Genomic DNA, 21,709 nt, shown 5'->3' with positions numbered 1-21,709 from the left:
TCGCTGGGCTTTGCTCATACACTTTGCAGAGGCCAATGTGCCGGTGTTGCTGCCAGGGTTTCTTTTTGTGAGGTGCTGGATTCTTCCTTCCAGGGTAAATGGGAAGACAGCTGGGTGGGTTTGGGCTCACCTCGTCCACTTGTGCCTTGTTCCACATGGCTCAGCTCTTATGTATCTCACCTCGCTGCAGGCACCTACCAATAGTGTGTAAATTAAATGTGTTCTCATCCCACCTGTAATTAAGGAAAAATAAGGCCCTTCTGGGGGTAGTTCAGGTCTGAAATGGGCTGGCTTTGGCCGTGTGAAGTTTCCTGACCCTCCTCAGGGGGAGGTGGATGGCAGGCTTCCAGCTTGAGTTGTCATGCTTGGGTGGGATGGGCTGGATGCTAGGGGCAGATTTTCCACATTGAGATGTTTTTGGAGCAACTTTTCAGTTAAAAAATAATAAATTCTGTAATGCTGTGTTTAAAAAGTCAAAAATCAAAACAACATTTAATTGACGCCAAATTAATTTTTGGAGGAAATTTTCCTTCCTGGAGGCTTTCCAAGTGCTCTACTTTTGTTGTCATTCAGAACGAAGGCCAGATTCTGAAATCTCAGATTTCACTGAATGAAACCTCCATCCCCTGCTCGCTCCAATCATTAACTGTTTGCAATCCAATGTTGGGGATCCAGTGATTGGCATGCGATGCTCGTGTTCCCTGAAATGGCTTCTCAGCACTGTCAGGGCAGAGGTAGATGGAGCCAAGCATTTCCCCAGGCAGCTTGCCAGCGAAGTCAATGGTGGGCCTGCAATTTGTTGCCAAATAAAAAGATGTGACCAAAGCTGACTGAATTTAGCCAGGTTTTCTTTTTTAATGTTGTTTTAAATCTTATCCAAAAAAGGTAGGATTTTTTGGCACAGAGGTTATCTACATGTTTTAGTCTCACTCCTGACGCGTTAAAGTGCTTAACAGGAGGGGAGCACTGATCGCTGGACCCTCAGGTCATGCAGGACTGGAAAGTCACCCAGGGCCCTCGCAGGGCTGAAATGCCTCCCACAGCCACCTTTTCTCTACATGGCCAGAGAAAGCCCATTCAGATGCCTCCTATCTTATTCTTCCTTATTGCTTTCTCCTCTTTCTGTTTTCAGGCTGTCCAGCACAGATCTGTGTTTATTATTTGGCTTCTTTACATGTTCTGTATCTCATGATCTCCATCCTTGCAAATAAAATGGACCAGGCACAGCGCAGCCCACGTCCACAGGGCTGAGATTTCTTGCCCATTAGAGAAAGGCAGCAGCATCCAAGCTGGCAGCTATAAACAGTCCTTGACGTAGGCTCTTCTCAGGCAGGGTCTGGGTGTTGTATGGGAAAGGAGTAACTGGTGCAAGCCAAAATTTTGCCAGGGAATATGCTAGTAGGTCAGCAGAATGGACAATTATGAGGCAGTGCTCAGGTCCACAAGCTCTGCTAGTGCAGATGCAGCCCAAGCTGCCACTCGTCTCTGGTGCTGGTGCTCACATAAGGCTGGGCACCGAGGGGCTGAGCCTTCGCAGTAGAAACTCCTTGCCTGCTGTGTCTCAGCACTGTGTTGTAATGGACCCACTCGCTGCTGCTTCACATAATTTTTGCTTTTCTAGGGAGGTGGCAGGTTACCTCTGCTGCGTGGCCCACGGCCTGTGAGCTGTCCTCCTGGAGTGGCTCTTGTTCTTGTCTTTCTTCCAGACAAAGAGCACTTGAAGGAGAAGGAGAAGTTGGAGATGGAGCTGGCAGCTGTGCGCTCTGCCAATGAGGACCAGCGGAGGCACATTGAAATCCTCGACCAGGCCCTAAACAATGCGCAAGCCAAGGTCATCAAACTGGAAGAGGAGGTGAGGCGTGGGCAACATTTCTGTGCTCTGAGGATAGCGGTGGCTCATGGCTAGGGCTTTCTCCATCCAAGTCCTGAATCTCTTCTAGCCATGGTGTGGCAGGTCGTCCTGCTCCCCTTGTACTGGCCCTCTTATAGAGAAAATGTGTAGTTACACAATACTGAGCCAAACAAGCAAGCAAAGGAGACCACAACCATAGATGTTTTCAGAGCAGAGCCTTCAACATGTAACCAGGAGCAACACCAAACTCAACTAGCTGGTGGCTGAGGTCATGGTAGGACTTAACAGATACATAAAATAAAAAGCTGACTACTCACTGACTTGGGACTGCGATACAGACATGTGATGTTGGTGCATTCCCATTTCTCCCCCAAAAATGCCAGAAGGCTTTTGAGATGTGCACAGCAGTGCAGGGCTTGGTAACTTCACATCTAAACAGTGGTCTTAAAAACATCTGGCTGATCTGGCTGGAAGCAGACCATACAGGATTTAGAGGTACAAAGAGCTACAGGTTTTATTTGAGAGCTGAAAAAAACCTATCATACCATGAGACCCAAGAAGTGCCATCTGTGCAAAACTCCCAAGAGGTCTTTAAGCAATGATCCTATAAGCCTGATAGTGAAAATAGGTATTCAAATAGGAAGAGGGATCCCAGGAACAGAGGGCTCTTCAAACTGACAGACAAATACAGAACAACATCTAGTAGCTGGAAGCTGAAGTTAAGACAAATTCGAAGTGACAATAATGCTCAGTTTTAACTATAACTAAGAGTGATGTTGTCAGTTCTCCATTATTGGAGATCTCTAAGTCTTAATTTATTGTGTCCCTTAAGGACCTTCAGTCAGGAGGTGTGAATTTAATAACTAGCTGAAAGTCTATGTGTTCTGGCAGATCAGGCAAGACCGTCAAAACAGGCCTTTTTGGCCCTAAAATCTCTGTCCATGGGACCAACAAAAAGGGAGGAGGTTTTATGGGGAATAAAAGAAACATAACCTTTACTATCTGAGTGGACAGGTCATTGGTGAGGGGAAGGCCATTGGTGAACCTCTACCCTAGCAGGCTTGGTAGAGGTTCAGGCTCTGGCACAGACTGCTGGCGTTATCTTGGGCAGGTCTGTTCCCCTTCAGCGCCTCATTTCCTACCTGCACCCTCCCCTGTGAATCCACAGGTGCGAGCAGGGAAGGTGTTTTCTCAAATACGTGCAAGTAACTTAAGTGCAGTTCATTTTCTTGGAAAGATGAAGGGTGAATTGACCTCAGTGATATTTTAATGTTTTTTTATCAGGGTATCCAGCATGACAGACCCCCTGTTAGGCTAACTAATGGTTACTTAAGAGTCTGGAAGATTTAAGGTACTCTGTGTAAGTGCTGAAGGCATTGCTGTTTTGTTCCTGACCGTTAGACCATTCTGACTTCCTATTTAGAAACATTTTAAAAACTCCAGTCCCTCCGGTGGATACACTCAGCAGCAAGAAGAGGATCACATTAAGTTTAACTGCTCCTTTGTTAGTTAGATTAAAGCCTGCTTACCGTCCAAGTGTATTTGGGGCAGTCCCTTTGGGGTAGCTGCAGGAGCTAGTGTACCTGTAATCTATACATAATTCACTTGACACTGTTTGCCTTAAAGGCAACCAGAGGTTTTCTATTTGCATTTCATTAGGAAGTGGCTGAATAAAGGAACGTTTTTAGGTGGCAACACCTGATCCCGCAGTTGTGGCATCACACAGGGGATGGAAAGAAATACATTTAATTGCTGGCTGCTCCACAGACTGTCAGTATGGTATTGGCAGGTAACACTGACTTGCTGAATACACACCAGTGAAGGCAACAGAAGCATAAATGCAGATTTCCAGGGAGGTAGTGTAAGAAGCTACCTTGTGCCTGCTGGGTTGTAGTAAATACATTTGCAGCCTTAGGGCTCTGTCTCTAAGAGCTTAGCAGTTGCCAGTTTCTAGTCTAGTCGTCTAACAGAAATGTGCCTCTGCTGGGGATCGGAGCTAGCATCCTGGATTGTGGACTGATGGAGCTGAGAAGAGGGCAAATGTTCCCCTCTAGAGAGCTGCTAACCTCCTGCCCAGGATATGGTAGATGTTATGGAGGTGGTAACCTCCTGCCTGGGGCATGGTAGATGTTACGGAAGTGGTAACCTCTTAGTGACAACGTGTGAGGGTGATGCAATGATATTTGCCAAAGTTTGTCTGTCAGAGCCCTCAGCCTGAGCAAACCCACATTGACCTGGTAGTATTTAACTGCTTTTTTCATTCTAGGGGGAGTTCAAATGAATTTTATCCCAGCTGGCATGTTTTAATTGTTCAAGGCAGTATCGTGCAGTTTGGGTGAAGTGCAGCTAATCTGTGGCTGCTGGTGTGTGCCCAAGCTCCTGTGCTCCCTTTCCATGGCTTTTGGCCTGTTCCATCACTAAATCAGTGCACCTTTTCAACAGTCTCCAGTGTTTGTGGAGCTCAGTTTGACACATATGCAGCAGATATTGTTGAAGTTTTGAACCTTCATCTTAAACAAGGGATTTTTACTATGATTTGGAATATATTGAAGGAAACACAAAATCACTCAAATGAAAATGACTACTATTATTAACAGAGCTCTACCTCGTGCACTGCTTTGTAAATCCACCCAGATTTCTTCTACCACCAGAACGTAATTAAGTTTAAAAGCTTTTTAAATCAAGGCTTGAGAAATAAGCAGTAGCTACTAAGTTGAATTAACATAAGATAGCGTACTATGTAAATCTGCATTATCCTGAGTGCCTGCTAGTAGCAGGATTTAATTCAAAAATATGTAGGTGGTATTATCACCACATGTCATTTAGGAGACTGTTGCTGGAATTGTGTGTCTGGTCCATGCTTTGGATTGGATAGAAAACTGAATAATTGGAGAGGGTTCAGAAAACAGCCGTAGAATTTATTTGGGGCCAAGAAGCCTTTCTTTGCTGTGAGCAATTAAAATGAAGAGGTGTCTGAGCTCCAGTCCATGCGCATGAACATGAAGAAGGGATTGCGGTCAGCCAGATCAAACATTGCTCTTTAACGTAAGAAGAAATAATGAAATGCAGTGTTTGGAGGCTGAAGCTGAGCAAATCAGTCCAGAAATAAAGAGTTAGAGTAATTAACACTGAAACACCCTACTTTTAGGGTGATAGTGGATTCTCCATCTCTTACAGTCTTTAACTCGAATCTCTTATCTATAGAACGGATATTCTATAGCCCAAACTGGAGTTATGTTCCTAGTGCAGATATTTTTCCAAGACCTATTCATCTTTACTCAGATTTATTTGCTTGGATTATACCCTTTTAGCCTTAGCTCTTCTTCATCTTTATTTTTCTAATCCCTGGGACAAGGGCAGTGTTCAGGCAAGTTTGCTGATCTTGTGAATATGTGAATTGTTTCATTAAATGCTTCTTGCTCTAGTAGATCACAATTTGGAAACAGAACAAGAAGTAATTTGTTTAAATTGCATAAGAGAAAGCCAGATTAGGCATTGGGGTAAAAGTTTTCTGGCAGTAAAGGAAAATAAGCCATGAAGTAGTTTGCAGGGGAAGGTTGTGGCATCCCTACCCCTGGAGAGTTTTGTAAACAGATTATACAGACATGTGCCAGGTTTTAGGTAGAGTTGATACTACCTTGCAGCCGGAGGATGGACTGGTACCTCTCCAGGTGCCATCAAGCTTTGTTTTATTTGAGTCTGTGTGCCTGTGCGCTAGTGGAGCTCAGTATAATGTATTTCTGATTGCAGTCCCCCTCCCTTACAAATGCATACTGCACTGACAAGCCCATTAGTTTAAATGACAACATTTTGTACTTAGATTTTTAAATGTGTTTTAAATTTTAAAATTCATTTGCTTATGAATCTACAGACAGGATAGAAAGGTCAGAATTGGCTCAAGAACCTCCCTGTAAGTTTATGAATGTGGGAACTATCTTGTTGCATATCTCCAGCAAAATTGTTTTCTAATGCGGTGGATGCATGTGCATCACCTCACCCACACGGGCAGAGGTTCACTCATGCGCGAGTGTGTTGAATCCCGGGGCTTAGAGGGCTGCTGCAAAGCTAAATTCTGGCTGCTGTGGTACAGATGGACCCTCCAGCATCTGGCAGGACACAGGGGAGCGGATGAGGTCTGCTGCCGAGGAGGAACCCTGGAGGAGCCCCCTTCCCTTCTCTGATCGACACTGGTGCAGCTGTGAGGTGGCACAGGCACCTTCCTACTGCCAAAATAGCACATTCAGCAAGAAGCCACCGCTATGTCTGTCTTGCCAAGTTGTGAGCTCCCAAGGAACGCAATCTTTGTGCTGCTGCCAGTGACTAGTGGGGATTATAATCTCATTAATTTTCATGGAAAGCCCCAGGAGCCGTAAGTGTTAGCCTGGATTACAGCAGGCTAGGAAGGTCACACTGCCAGTTGTTGGCTCTGGCTGGGGAGGTTTGTTTAAGCCAAGCTTCGCTTTTGCTGTGAACAAGCCTGTATTTCACTTCATGTGTCACATGGATGAATTTAGGATGGCAGAAGAGGAATTTCAAGAAAAAGTGATTTTATTATCATTATAATCAGTGGGAGGGGACCTAGGTGAATCCAGCATCACACAAGTAAAAAAAAAACAAACCAACTTTGCAGCATGGGAGTCTTGGGCTAAGCAGAGGACTCTGGGTGGAGGGGAGCCCCGCAGAGCCAGGGGGACCCAGCACTAGTGTTTATTTGCTCCACATGCCCAGGAACAAGGCAGCAAACTTCTCACTACATCCCCTAGATATTTAGACACAGATATTTTGTGGCTATAGCTCCTATATCATAACCCACATTGTAGTTAATTTCAGTAGTGATGTAACTACTTAAAAGAGGTAGGCACTAGGATATCATTTTGGCCCTGGCCTCACCAGCTCACAGCACCTCTCCAGCCTCTTTTATTTATATAGTTCCCCAGTGCTGACTGGGGTTAATGCTTTTTTCTGCCTCCTGTTTTGCTTCTGAAAGACTTCAGGTCTCTAACAAGTGTGCAAATAAATGAGGGAGACGAGAAGTCCTAAAGAGGATCTTAGCGATCATGGCAATGACTTCGAGCATCCCCCATTAATCCCCAGGCTGCAGATGGGGTCCAGCTGAGGCTAGGCAAAGTCTGCATGATCCAGCATTCAAACTGATTCACCCTCCCTTTCTGAGTAAGGGGTCTGATGAGAGTGTTTTGGGGTCTTTTGGGGTTCATCAAGGTCTTTTGGGGTTTGCAGCTTCAGCTTGTGTGCACTGTTGCTTTCTCTACTACAAGGCAGATATCTTTAGAAAGGTAAATTTATTCATGCTTGTGAAGAGAAAATTCATAACAAAAGGTTTGGGAAGAAGAGAACTGGGTTTCCCGACGTTGGGACTGCAGCCCATGGGGTGAGCAGGCAGACCCTGCTGCCCCATGGGCAAGTTTTCAGATCAGCGTCCACACTCCCCAGGGACGAGGACTGCTCACAGACACCCAGGTGTGCCTGGCCGCCGTGAGTTCACCCCTTCTCGGTGCTGGATTTTGGCTGGGGATCAGGTTTCAGCACAGGCTTTGCTGCCCGTCCCAGTGCCCCACGCAGCTGATGCCCAGCATGTCCGGCGTCTGCAGCCTTCTCTCCCCAAGGGCTCTCGCATGCCAGTTCCTGCTGTGAGCCCCAACAGCGATTACCTGAGGTGTCACTGAGTGCCTGGTGGCATGGTAGGAGGCCAGAAGAAGTGGGGATAGCCGCTGAGCACCCTGAACATCTGCAGTCCACTTGCAAATTCCTTTTGGGGTATGCTGCTTGAGCAATCTCTTGCCATAAACCCCCGTATTGCAAAATCCTTGTGTCATGTTTAGCCCTTCAGTAATTGCATTATATACATAAGGAGGGCCTGGCTTTAGGTGCCAGCACATCTATATATCGGCATGGCCAAGCCCGTGAGCAGAACAGAGCAGGTGGAGCAATTCTGGCTGCTGGCACTCCCCTGGTTCCACCTGCGTTGAACAGATACGCAGGGTTGAAAAAAAAGAGACTGTTTGGGTGAAGACAATGTGCCGAGTGTCGCTAGTCGATAAAACCCAGTGGGATTCCTCTTAGCTGAGGCCAGCCTGTGTGCTTGCCCCAAGAGTATCCACCAATATGAAGGCTCTTGCTTAGAAACGGCCAGGGGGTTTCATGGCTAGTGGATCCCCAATGGGTGGAAGAGCTGGGCAGTGTTCCCTCTGAAAGGGGTAGAGCTGCCCTAGCGATGCCTGCTGTGCCCTTTCCCTGCCCATCAAAGGGGCACCATCCTTCCTCTAGAGAAACTCTCCAAAGCAAACAGCCAAAGCCATGCTCGAGCCCAATACATGCCTGCAAGTGCACCAGGGTCCCGGCAGCCCAGAGTTGGGGTATGGTGCCCCCCAGCATTGCTGACACCCTGTCCCCCACAGCTGCGCAGGAAGCAGGCCTATGTGGAGAAGGTGGAGAAGCTGCAGCAGGCGCTGACGCAGCTGCAGGCAGCCTGCGAGAAGAGGGAGCAGATGGAGCGGCGGCTGCGCACGCGCCTGGAGCGGGAGCTGGACTCGCTGCGGATGCAGCAGGTGAGGATGGGGCGGTCTGTGCGGGACCCCAGCACAGGACCTTCGGCGTTGCTCTTAAAAAGGGACGGTCGCTGGCAGCCCTGCCAGGTGCCACCTTGCATTTGGGTTCACGTCGTTGGGCTTTCCACCTAAGCTTTTCCTTTGGATGGGGTTGTAGATGCCCCATCATTGGAAGCGGTCAAGGCCAGGTTGGATGGGGCTTTGAGCAACCTGGTCTAGTGGAAGATGTCCCTGGCCATGACAGAAGGGTTGGACTTAGATGATCTTTGAAGGTCCCTTCCAACGCAAACCACTCTATGATTCTAACTCCTGATCTTCAGCAAAGAATGGGGGAGCTCTGCAGTGGGGCTGCTGGACACAGCCAAGCCCTGCCTGCTGCAGTGCTGGGAAGTTGCTTGCCCAAGGGCAGGCAGGGCTCTGCCCCCACGTATCCCCCCTACCTGCTGGGGGAAAACATCCTTCCAGGTTTCTGTCCAACAATCGCAGATTGTGCAAGATCAGCTCCACACTGAAGGAGGAGAGGGAGGGTGCGGTACACGTGGGCGTGAGACTTAGCCCACGGATTTTGGCTGATATTTCATTGAAAAAGCAAGGTAGGATGATGTGGGATTTGGTGTGAGCAAGAGCTTGGGCTGTATTTGTTCTGGGCAAAGCTGATGTACGCAGTTCACAGAAACCTCTACCCATGACAGATCTGGAGACAAATGGTGTCATCTTCAGACAATAAATTATTTAAATATCAGTCCAGTCCAGAATGGGCTAGAAGTGTACATTTGCATTTCTGTGTATGTATGTCCCCTTGTTTTTTGGCAGCCTTGTGTCCTTAGAGGCATAGTGTTATGCTCGTATTTTATGCACAGTTATTCCTTCATTATTTCTCCTCCATCTCCAAGTCCCAAAGTCCAGTCATCTGTGAAAAAAAAAAAAAAAAAAGTACGAGGAGGTTGCAAGGAGGATTTTAAGGCTAGAGCTGGCACTGCGTGCCAAATACATGGGCATTGGCTCCAGAGGAGAGTGAGCAGATGTACTAAGTGTATCAAACCACTGCTTGGGGAAAAACCAGCAACATAAGCAAACCACAATGCTCTTGTAACTCTTGAAGGGCTCACTCACATCTCTGTCGTTGCGCACATCTGCTACAATAACCCTTCCTTATTTATGAGCCATTAGTGGAGACCAAAGCAGCTGTTACGCAGAGCTTGTGCTGCCAGAAAGCAGAGGGGCTGATCCTGCCGGCAGGATGTGATCGGGAAATAGCTCTACAGGCAGTATCACCAGTTTGCAGCCATGAGGTGGCCAGACCTGAGAGCATTCCCTTCTCACCAGCACCCCCAGGGCAGGGCAGGTCCCCCAGCACCTCTCCGACAGCATCAGTCTCACTGCTGCTCCCTGGAGACCCTTCCCATCCATCTTGGCTCTTCCTTGCTGCCATATAAGTGCATTAAGTCTTTCTTGCCCTGTCCACCATGGGCTTGTTGTTCCTGTCTTCTCGCAATAGCTCTTCTCAGTTGCCCCTTAGCCCGCTTTCCTCCAATTTAACAAAGAAACTACATGGGGTATGACATGCTAACGCTGGTGTAAATGAAAGAACATTTGAGAAAAATACAATTAAAATTCAAATGAAGATAAAACTAAAACTAGGAAAGGTTTTGTTCTGTGGGCAGGAATATAGGGAGAAATCGATATATTAAGTAACTGGGATGGACTGTCGTGGAAGTCCTTGTCTTGGGAGTTCAGACTACATCTGCTCATTTTGGCAGAAAATTCCTCTGTAACTTACAGATTGCTTAATTTTTAAATTTTTTTTGGCACTGTAATTAGTAATTGCATTTTGGGTTGCCATAGTTCTCAAATGCCTGCACCAGTTCCCTCTAGTAAGTTTTAAGAAGAAAGATACTCTAACTTCATGTCTCATCTATCAGCTTCGAGAGGAGACTTCGGCATATTTTAGCTATTGTTATTTATACTTTTTGTTCTATGACCACAATGCTGCAGTGAATCTTGCATCAAAATGCCCCAACTTTTTACTTCAGAGCTGTCTTCTCTGAGTTATCAAAGTTATATGTACTGAAACATTTTCTCATTGCAGAGAAAAAAAGAGCTTTTTTCTCCTTTTTACTGGAGTCAGTGGAAGAGACACAGCACACAAGGAGACAGCAAGCCAGAGTCTCTTCTGTCCCTGGCTGGTTGGTAACTGAGTCCAAACCGCAAATCTTCATTATCACTGATGCATAAGCTAGGACCAAAAAAAATCCCTTTGACTTCTTAGTGTTGCAGGCTGAGTGTGCAGGGCTGGCAGAGATTTTGACTCAGAAGACAACAGGCACCTGTGATGTCCCAAGATGCCATTTACAGACCAGACCGTGCTTCCAAAATATTACCTTCCTGCCAGAGATTTGACAATATTTGAAGTGTAAGCACTATTTTTTGCAGGAGCAGAGTCACAGCTGTTGCTCCTAAGGGCTGCACCGTGTTGCACTTCCATGTCGTTACCGCACCAAAGGCAAAGGCTGCAGCCCTCCCCTGGTATCTCTAGTTTCCCATAAGCAGGAGATAACTGTATAGAAGGAGGAAATGTGGTTTGGAAAATGGCAACGCTTGCTGCAGCCCTCACTGCGCTGTGATGGTACAGCTTTGCCAGTGGAAGTTCATGGTGTAGCACGGATGAAAAGCCGGTGCTCCCGAGACACAGTTTCACCTTTAACACAATACTGGGCACTGTGGAGTGTAACAAATCTCTTGCATTTTTTGTTAAAAAAAAATTTACTTCTACTGAGTTCTCCCAGAGCTTTGTGCCTCTCCCCTTGGTGTGCATGCATCCCACCCAACCTCTGCTGAGCCAAGGACTGCATCACCATCCTCCTCCGCTCTCCACCAGCAGTGAGAGGAGCTCAGGGCAGCTACCCATACCGCTTAGGTGCTTTAATTAAGTGCCTATAACTGGGTGGGATAAGTCCTGCCTGGGTAAGTGTTTTCCTCACAGCGTAGATGCAAAGGGTTACACACCCATTGTTGCTTGTCAGCATCCCATGGGAGCCAACCTGCAGTGGCTGGGGTTCTTCTGCCCCTCCATCAGAAAGTTACCTGCTGCACCACAGAAAGCATCTCCTGAGGGTACAAGAGAACTAATGTGCCAGAAGAGACAGGCATAAATCCACATCTGGGGTGTTTTCCCAGCTGCTGTTTTAAATAGGTTACATGTAGCTAGGTTATGACACTTTTTTTTCTGCTTTTATATATAAACCCTCTGGCAATAACTGCCTGTCCATACCGAGCACTGCCCAGCCATGTGATGAAGTCCCAGCAAGAAGAATATCTTTTAAAGCTTCATTGCTTCTTTTCCCTACCAGCTTTTTTTCCTACCCATTCCCTTGGCTTGGGGTATCCCATGAAATCCCTGCACATCCAGGGAGCAGCCAGATCTCTACTTCCATCAGCAAGGTCTGGAGAAGCATGTCCTGGGGTTGCGCACGTGGTCAACCTGCCTGTCCTCCTGCAACCTAAGGGATTTAGCCTGGGGTTTCCACCTGCCCCTGTCAAAAGACACAGGGATGTCTTTGCATGCTCCAGAGAAGTGGGGGAAAAAAAGGGTCAGCAGCTTCTGTACTTGGCAGAGGGTGAATATCTGTCACTGTTCCCACCGGCAGAGGCAGGGCAGCTACCAGGCGAGCAGCCTCCCAGAGCACAATGCCCCAGCCCTGATGGAGCTGGTGCGGGAGAAGGAGGAGAGGATCCTGGCCCTGGAAGCCGACATGACCAAGTGGGAACAGAAGTACCTGGAGGAGAGTACAATCAGGCACTTTGCCATGAATGCCGTGGCCACAGCTGCGACGGAGAGGTAAGATGGCCCTGCTGCAAGCAAGCGGCTCTCTTCACCATGGAAAGCATGGGGGAATAATAAGGAATGGATCTTTTCTTAAGGCTGGATTTTGTTTGCCTTTCCCTGCTGAGTCGCACCGCCAGGGTTAATGCATCTCTCCGTGGTGTCATGCCAGTGAGATACACATTAAGACAGGATTTACCCTTCTGACCAGGTCTAAAAGTTTTATCAAATCCAGGCACCAGACTCAAGCAGTGGCCTCAACGGTAAAGTCTCGGGCTGCCGAATTACACAGCATAGGTAAGGCAGCTCCCCCCCACCGCACTGATGGAGCGAGCAGGGACTGTTTATATATGGCTGCATCCATCCCACGGTCTGCAACGTGGTTGTTTAACCTAGTTTTAAAACCCTGTAATGAGGGAAATTTTGTGGCCTAAGTCCCCTCTTTCACTGCTTCATTAAGCTTGAAATTAAAAAGGTTCTCCTGATAGTTAAGCTAAACCTCTTTACTGCAAATTACCTCAACTGATTCTTGTCCTTCCCAGGTGTACACAATGAACAACAGATCACTGTTGATGTTGTAACAGCCTTGTAAATATTGGAAGACAGATACCCCTTTGGTATCTTCCCTGGCCTGAACTAACTTACTTCCTTCAGCCATTCCTCACGTGTCCTAGTGTAAACCCCTTCCTATTCCCATTACATTTGTCTGGACTGTCTCCAGTTTGTCTGTGTCAAAGCACGGTGCCCAGAAGCACACAAGGCACTGCAGCGAGGCTTTCCAGTGATGAGGAGGATGGGATAATTAACTTCTTGCCCCAGTTTCTTAGAAGCCAAATCCCCTGAGAACATCCTAAAATGAGATTTCCCTTTGAAATGCGGTTAAGCGTGTGACTCAGGATGATCCTTTTCTTTCGCACTCCAGTCTAGGCAGCATTTCCAGTGCTATTTTTCAACTTCCAAAGCGTACAATTTGGTTTCTTGTTTGTGATGTAGCATTGCTGACTTGGGACCATTTTGCCGGTGAAGGAGTCCCTTTGATGTCTGACCCTGTCCTTCAGGATGGTTGTTAGCCCCATAGGGGTTGCCCATGATTTCAGCATGCTCTCTCTTCCATCAGCCTGGTTAATTAATGGTGTTAATGACTAAACCAAAGCCAAGAGTAGCCTGCAGCAAGATGACCCATTGCCAGATAGCCATCCACTTGGCAGGCAACCGTTGCTAGCTTGATCTTTGAACATGGGTGGGTTTGGGGTTTTCTTTGCAAGTGCCAACCTCACCTGCAAAAGCCACCCTCATGGTCTCAGGAGCCTGACTCACTGTGTTGAACCGCTTTGCCAGGGACGCCTCGGCCCCGAGCCACTCGCGCAACGGCAGCTACGGTGAGAGCGTGCTGGAGGTGCGAGGCTGGCAGGAGGAGGAGGAGATTGTGCAGGCCAACCGGCGCTGCCAGGACATGGAGTACACGTAAGGGGCCATCATGCCATACCTGCTTGTCGTGGTGTTTGGGCTGGGCTCAGATAAACCAGGATGCCCTCCTGTTCCTTCCTGCATGCCTGGAAAGGATGGGCTTAGCTTCACTTTGACTTAGTTTTGCTCTTCAGCATTAAAACAGGGATTAAAGAGTTGCTGTTGTTAGATAATGTCCTCCCTACCTTCCTGTTAGACCTCCTCTGTGCCAAAAACTACCTTCTTACAAAGCAGAGGCTGTTTCACTATTTAAAGTAGGTTGGCATGCGAGGAAGCTGAATGCTTGGTTAATCTCGGTGAAAATCCCCCTCTGGAAACAAGAGCATCTGGTTGTAAAAGCTGAAGTTGTAATCCCACTCCTACGTAATCAGCAACACGAGGGCTTGCCTTTGCTTCGCTCTTCACTCCTTGCCTGCTTACTGCTCTTTCTGCATACACTAAGTTTCCCACATCCAAGTTGTGCAATGGTCACATTGGCACTTAGGAACAAACCTGCAAAATTTAGCACCATGAGCACCACTAAAAAAGATGCATTTACAAGTAGTAGAAGATATAAAATAAACTTTACTGGGCACAGGCAGTCAGCAAGAGTAATGTTCATTGTTGCAGATACTTCTCCATTTTCAGCACACAACTGGATATGTGGCCATGTAGTTCAATGAGCGTTAGACCTGGGCAGTATTTTTAATCCATATTTTTTTCCTGGTGAAAAATGGCCTTTTGATGAGTAAAAATCCCTTGAGAAAGTTTGTGTATTCCTCTAGTTTTTTACTGAAAAACTATTTAAAATCTGTTCTTCAATGCTGGCTTCCCTACAAAAACGCTGGTCTGCAGACACTTTTATAAAAAGGTATATTTGTTGCTTGTGGAAAATATCAGTGACTGTTTTTACTGGGTTTGGGTTTTGTTTTCCACTCACAGGTGGAAGCTAATTCTGCCTCCAGTGAGTTTTGCCATTGGCTTCATTAAAGATAGATTAGGATCTTGTGGTTTCATTGCAAATTAGACATCTGATTATGAAGACTAATGCCAACATGAAGTTACTGGCTATCTCCCTTGTACATATAGGTTTTCCAGATGTGGCATTTTAGCTTTCACTGCTTCACAAAATGCAGCTGCATTGGACTATATATTGTACATCACAGTCAAGCTATAGTCATCTGGCTGTCATATTGTACATGTACAATTATATTTTTTTTAAATGTGGTTTGCAGTCTTTCGGTATGATTTGGTGTTAATCATTACTGGAGAAAAGTCTCAGATAATCCTATTTGTTTGTGATTTGAGAGTCTTCAGGGTCTGTATGAGAGAAGTAGTGAGCTTTGCTCGGCTCTACACACTGTGTGCTGATTGTTTCTGCAGCGGTGAGGGAGAAGCAAGAGCCCAGTCCAGCTGTTAGAGAAACCGAAGGGAACCTTTCCACTCACTTCAGCAGGTCTTTACTCCAGCTGATGACAGAGTGGAACCATGGGGTTAACTCAGACTGCCAAAGGAGGGTTTCCAGATGTGGCCCCGATGTATTATGGTGGTGGAATCTCCCTGTGTGTTTGTGTTCTGGTGAAGGTAGCAATCTGCAGCCTGGTCAAGATACTGCCCTGTTGCTCCTGCTGGGTTAGTAAAGCCACAGCAATAGATGGATTCAGTTAACCTTGCAGAAAGGAGTTCCCAGTTTTGGCTTAATAGCTAGAAACACTGCCTATTTGAAGTCCATGGTTATCCTCAGAGGAACTGGTGGGAGCTGCCTTGTCCGAGCCGCTGAAAACCAGAGAGGACAGAGCAGCAGGGCATGTACGCGGGCACCCATCCTGCTGCCCCAAGGTGGGGAGACCTGCCCATATAAACCCTTTTTCCATTCCTGTATCACAGCATTTGTATTTTGGCAGAATAAAGAATCTCCATGCCAAAATAATTGAGAAGGATGCCATGATCAAGGTCCTTCAGCAACGGTCACGGAAGGACCCTGGGAAAGCCGACAGCGCCAGCCTACGACCAGCTCGGTCTGTCCCCTCCATCGCTGCTGCTACAGGCGTGCATTCGCGCCAGACCTCGCTCACCAGCAACCAGATGGCTGAAGAGAAGAAGGAAGAGAAGATCTGGAAGGGAAGCATAGGTGAGCCCAGTTTTTGGTTAAGCTTTGGCTCATCCATCACTTTGTCCTAATCCTTCTGCTTGAGCTGAGCAGAAGTGCCTCGGCCACAGCACACGTTGCCCCGATGGCTCCTTTCCAGAGCACTTGCCATGGGTCGCGATGTGACTGACCTCCCTGTGTTTTCAGGGCTGCTCTTGGGGAAGGAGCACCACGACCACCCATCGGGCCCCTCACTGCCTCCTCCGCTGCCCTCCTTGTCCTGCATGCCCGTCCCAGTGCCGGCGGCCTCCCACGCGAAGACAGGCAGCAAAGACAGCAGCACCCAGACGGACAAAAGCGCTGAGCTCTTCTGGCCCGCCGCAGCCTCCTTCCCCGGCCGTGGACGGCTGGGTACCACCCCATCGCACAGCCCGGCCCCACGGCCCCCAGGGACGCGAGTGACCGGCGAGAAACTGGGTGAGCTCTGCCGGATTCCCGCATCGGTGTGAAATGCCAGCACCCCCAGGGCTGTTAGCAGACCCCCAGAGACAGCCCAGTATTGATGGAGCGGGGTGATGCCTTCACAATTTGTAAGGTGGTGAGGAGGTTTCTTCAGGGAAACTAAAATTGTAGGGAGAGAACTTTCCAAGGCTGCCTGGTCTGCCTTTGCAGAGCTTTGTGCTTGGCAGCTTCTGTAAAGCTCCACTAAGCTGTGGCAGGCAGAGTTTCCAACAAATGCAATTGTTCATGCTGCCAAAGATAAAATTATGGAGCTTCACACCTTGAAAACAACACACCTGCTCACGTACTCAGACTCTTCTCTTTTTTTCAACTTAAACCATGGTTAGTGAAAGCACCATTTTCTCCCTAATTTTTAAAGGAAACCTGGGGGGGAAATAGTAAGGAGAAAGTGGAGGGGGTTTTCTTGGGAGGGAGGTTAAAGAAATACAATTTAATTATTTTTTAAAGGTGGAAACTGCTGGTTTGCAGCCCTAGCAAGGGAGACATTTATTCTACACACATTATTTTGAAAAGGCCTTTTTCCTGCACATTCATCTCGTCTCAAAAGCAAACCTTCCCTCTAAAAACATGCCATGTATCATTAATAGGGCTGAATATCACTGGTTCCTTGAAACTCTGGATTACTCTGTTTTGAGCAGTCCAGGTTGGAATTTATATCCAGGTACTCTTAAAAAAGCTTCTCAATCTTTTCCTGCTTGTAAGAAACTAAGAATCCTTCTCCCTGAATTTGACTGTCAAGAACTATTATGACGAAGATAAACACCTAACAACAGCTATCATATATTGTGACAATTGGCCATATACATTCTCTTAGCCCATCCCACTGGCACAAAGTAATACATTTTAGATTAAACCACCTACCTGATTGTGTACTGCCTTCATGATGTTTTAAACTCCTAAATTTTGTACCTGATGCAGAATAGGAGTATACACGTGGAGAGCTACTGTGGATCAGAAGACAAGTAATAACTTGCTAAAGTGATGTAGACCTTTCACAAATGCCCGTTTCTCTCTAGGGCCAGCGCTAGAGAGGTACTTTGGTCTGTATCTCTTAAATATCATCTTTGTGCCTGCCCTTGGGGTCTGTGCACACTGACACACCGGCTGTCATTGTGTGGGGAATTTAGCATTACATGTTCTCAGCCTCCTGATCAAATTTGGCTTTCAGTATGTAGGACATACAGTTAAGACGTGCCTCACCGTCATCCCCCCCAAAAATGGGCTTATATTTGCTTCGAACAATTTGCTGTTGAATTTGAGCTGAAGACCAGCTTTCCCTTCTTTCCATTGCAGAGAACTCCAGCCACGGGAAGCCGCCTGACAGCAAAGGCAGAGTGAGCAGCTTGCTCCACAAGCCCGAGTTTCCAGATACGGACATGATGGAAGTCCTCATCTGAGCAGAGGACGGCATCTCTGGGGTTTTGTGTGCATACAGCCAGGTCCAAGATGGTCCTCGGTGTGCCAACCTTAAAAACTAACCCTGAGAGTTTGAAGAAAGATAAAGTTTGTGCCCGAAACGAAGCTTGAGTCTGATATGTTGAGACTTTGGACCAGGCAAGAAAGCAGGAGTGCTGAAGAGGAGCATTGAAATGAACATCTGGGATTTTCTGAGCAGAAAGGGGTATTGAAAACGGAAGGTGGCATGAGAAGGGGATCATTGAGGGAAAAGGAAACTGCATTTTCTGGTGTAAAGAGAAGGTAGCGAAGTTACAGACTGGGTGCACACTGCTGCTCTGTTTTCCTGCCTCTCTGCAGCTGGGACAGGGAGCGAAATCCTGGTGCTTTTTGAAGTGAGAGGGAGTTTCTGAACAACCCAGGAGAAACTTGCATCTTCCTCAGTATCAAGTCATTTCTCAAAAGTATTCACTGCTTAATTTTGGTGAATAATTGGTCCGTAGGTGTACACTGCAGGTTCTTGTAAGTATTTGTTTGAAGTGGTGTGGTGTGGTTTTCCTGGGCAGGCAGGTCAGGTGCCTCTTTCCTGGCTGGACAAGTGTTGCTCTTGGAGCTGGATTTACAGTGCAAATATTCGTGTCTTGCAACCTCAGAGCTTGCTGAGACTTCTTTTTTTGGTAGGAGCAGTTGTTGACTGGAATTCCCATGGAGGATGAACCTAGAGGGGGGGAGGAGGACCCCGCTGAAGCAATCCCTTTTGTAACGATGGGAAGGTTTCAGGAGGGAAAGTTGGGCGAGGATCCCAGCAGCTCCCCGAAGGGCTGTGCACTGCAGAGCTCGTTCAGAGGGGGGGGTTGTGCGGGTGTGTTTTCAGTGGAGTTAAGCTGGGTTTGCATGTGAGATCGGAAGATGCCTTTTATCATGCACTGGTTCATAGCAGTGGAAGAATCAGTGTGTTTGTGGTAAGAACAGGATTTTTCCTTATTTTCAATGCCTACAGCCAAATCCTACCTTCCTTGAGCATACAAACCTGCCGTTCAAGCTGACGTGGGACTGGGCATTAAAGGGTGTAGGATCAGGTCAGGAAGGGTTTAACTGCAAAGCAGTACATGAGGATCATCTGTTTTCTCTGCTGACCTGCAGTTTCTTTCAGCCTTGTTTTACCCAGAATGGAACAGTTCTCATTTTCAGCTTAGTCCCTGATTTCCGTAAGAGGTGGCAACTGTCTGTAAGACAGCCAACTCTCCAGCTGTGTTAATCGTGGCATACCATTTGCTTCGTGCATTGCACATGCTGATAGGGAAATTTTCCTCTGTGAGGTATTTTTGTATTGGATTTGTGGTTCCTGAACCTTGTGGTGGACCGTAATGACACTAAGAAGAACTTAACCTTTGGGAAAAAGGGTGATGGGATTCTATGTGAAGCTGCCTAGAGTGGAAAAGTGGGAAGTAATCGTGTGCTCAGGGCTGTCTCAAGGTCACCCCTTCCTGTAGGTATTGAATTGGAGCCCTTGATTGTGAAAACACCAGGCACTTTAAATTCTGCTTTTGTTGAAAACTGAAGTCCTTGCAACCTCAAAGCCTTCAGGGGCCAGAGCCTTGCGCTCAGTACTGCCTGGCTGATACCTTTTTTTTTAAAAAACAAAATTGCTATGTTAAATCTATGCACTTATTTTTGCGTGTACATAGAATTAGACATATGTTGGTGTCGCCCTCTTTCTGATTTTTGCACTTGTTAAAGTAGTGATAGGTAGGTTGTGCGGGCAAGCGAACTGTGTGTTTCAAGTATTAGCAGCTTTGCATTGTGAAACCAAATGTGTAAAACCCTTGGAAGATGTTACGCAGCTTAATATATGCCTTGTAAAAGAATCTTATTTTTTTCTTTAAAGTTAATTTAAACGTTGTAAGTGTTTGCATAAAGCTGGGTCTGTGTGTGGCCCACCTCCATGGCCCTCCCTCAAGTGTCTGTGGTAGGAATGGGGCAGGAGGAAGACAAAGCAAGGGAATACAAGTAAAACTATGGTGAATATTTCATTTCATCATTTTTCTCCAAGAAATAAGGATACCCAGGTGCTTGGAAGTCCCTAAGCATTTTATTACCAGCTGTATTATTTCTTTTGATTAAACTGTTTAAGTTGTGTACAGGCAGACAGCTAGGCATCCAGCAGAAACAGTGTTGGATCAGCGTGCGTGATGTGGCTTTCAATTATGTTTGGTAGTAGTTCAGCTCAGCTTCTCCAAGTCGGCTAGAGTACTGCACTCCTCCTCCTCCTCCCATGGAGACCACAGTCCTGCCAGTTTCTGGTATCCAAAGGTGTGTTCACAATTGATGCTGCCCCAGATTCATGGTCACATATGGGAAACTGTTCATTAGAGGCTACGGTGTAGGAGACAGTTCAAATAAACCCAAAGGTTCACTCTCCTCAATTGTGTTGAACCCAAGAGATGTTAGTTTTCCTGGAGGGAAGGTCTGGAGGACCAGTGGGTCTCCCCCCAGCCTGAGCACTAGCAGGACTTGCATGGAGTACTACTGCCATATATCAGCCCCTCTCAGCAGAGGGGCGCAACTCCATTTGTGCTGGTTTTCCCAGCTCTTTGAACTGTTTTGTGTTTTGGGAAACTGTGCTGTAGCCATTCCAGGTGATGTTGGTAACTAGTTGTAAAATACTGTCATTTTTTATTGTTGTTGGTTGTATAGAGAAGTTGGTGTACAGTGTTGTACAGCTGGAGGGTTATTTGTACATACGGGAGAAAATGAAGAACGTTTTGTGTCACCCACAGCAAATACTGATATTGTTGGTCAGCCAAAGATTTCTTATTCTTTGCTGTTTAAACTTGTGCCTTAATATTGTATATAATAAATGTATAAACATGTTTATTTTCTCACTTTTCCAGTGTGAATATATTCAGTCCCCAAGAAGAAAGGACTTTTTTAACAATTCACTAAGCTTTGCACACAACATGCTAAGACTAAGAAGTGATACCTCGGAGACTTTAAGGTTGCATCTTCTCTGTTTTTCATAGCTGTTAATGAAAGGCCCCACAGCAGGTGCCACCAGTAGGTGTATGTGGGCACGAAATCAGTGGGTCTGCAAAGCAGAGGATCAAACTGAGAGCTTTGCCAAGCAAGAAGAGCAGGATTTTAGGGAGATCATCTTCACCTGCAGGAAATGGGGGTGGAAACTTAGTAAGACACTTCGGTGAAGATCTGAAGATCCTTTAGCCCTACATTCCTGCTAAGCAGAGCACTCCCACTGATTTTTGTTGTTGTTGTTGTTGTTGTTCTTGAGGGTCTGGGGCTTCTCTATTTGACAGGTGTTGGATCAGTGTGAGTGAGATACCTAAATACCTTGTGGATCTAGATGTTCTTGGATTACTGTAACGTCCTCAGTAAGGAATAAAGATCAGATCCCATTTCAAGCTGTTGTGCGGGCAAGGGGAATGCTCTGGCCCAGTGAAAATATTGCTTGTATGTTTGCTTATGCAACTGAAATAAACAGGGGGAGGGGAGCAAAAGTTACCCAAGTGTCTGGCTTTGAGTAAGGGAGGTTTGCTCAGCAGGCTCTCACATGGTCTTGAAAGCGTCTGTTAGAAAATTCCTGAATCAGGTCCCAGGGAGCTACAGGCATGAAAGGCATGAAAGCCATTAAGGGCATCTCTCTCCTATGGGTTCTCCTCTGCCTGTCCCAACCTCCTCTCTCCAAATCCTCGCACACATTAAAAAAACAACCTGCCCTGGGCAGGAGTGTGTCAGCAAAGATCCAGGGGTTTTGCAGAAACTTGAGCAGCTGTTTGCTTCACCCACATCCTGGCACCTTGTGTTCCCTGTGCGAGCACAGGTCAGCCTGACCCATCTGATTACTCCATCTTCAAGACACGGCAGCTGGAAGTATTTGTAGTGCCCTGACTCTTTACCACCAAAAGCAAAAATTTGGTGATTGCTGAGATTGTGGCTTTTCAACTTTCTTCAAGTCAAGATTTGACAGTAAAATTTGGGGCTTAGCTTGGTTTTTCAAG

The 21,709-nt window shown here is 46.8% G+C and overlaps 1 protein-coding gene across 4 annotated transcripts in view; it reads left to right on the top strand.

Moving 5' to 3' along the window:
* AMOTL1 (angiomotin like 1) overlaps positions 1–20,575 on the top strand; it is a 74,711-nt gene extending 54,136 nt beyond the window's left edge. For all 4 annotated transcript variants that reach the window (XM_069808363.1, XM_069808364.1, XM_069808365.1 and 1 more), the window contains 7 exons: positions 1,707–1,852; positions 8,269–8,418; positions 12,066–12,256; positions 13,580–13,705; positions 15,592–15,818; positions 15,984–16,253; positions 17,592–20,575. In XM_069808363.1, coding sequence (XP_069664464.1) covers positions 1,707–1,852; positions 8,269–8,418; positions 12,066–12,256; positions 13,580–13,705; positions 15,592–15,818; positions 15,984–16,253; positions 17,592–17,695 — 1,214 coding nt within the window. In that variant the 3' untranslated portion in view covers positions 17,696–20,575. The remainder of the gene's footprint in view (positions 1–1,706; positions 1,853–8,268; positions 8,419–12,065; positions 12,257–13,579; positions 13,706–15,591; positions 15,819–15,983; positions 16,254–17,591) is intronic.
* Positions 20,576–21,709: the final 1,134 nt, after the last annotated feature.

Source organism: Haliaeetus albicilla, chromosome 20 (genome assembly GCF_947461875.1).
Source record: "Haliaeetus albicilla chromosome 20, bHalAlb1.1, whole genome shotgun sequence".
Taxonomy (NCBI): Eukaryota; Metazoa; Chordata; class Aves; order Accipitriformes; family Accipitridae; genus Haliaeetus; species Haliaeetus albicilla.
The sequence above is the reverse complement of the archived record's forward strand: the minus strand, read 5'-3'. Positions and strand labels throughout refer to the sequence as shown.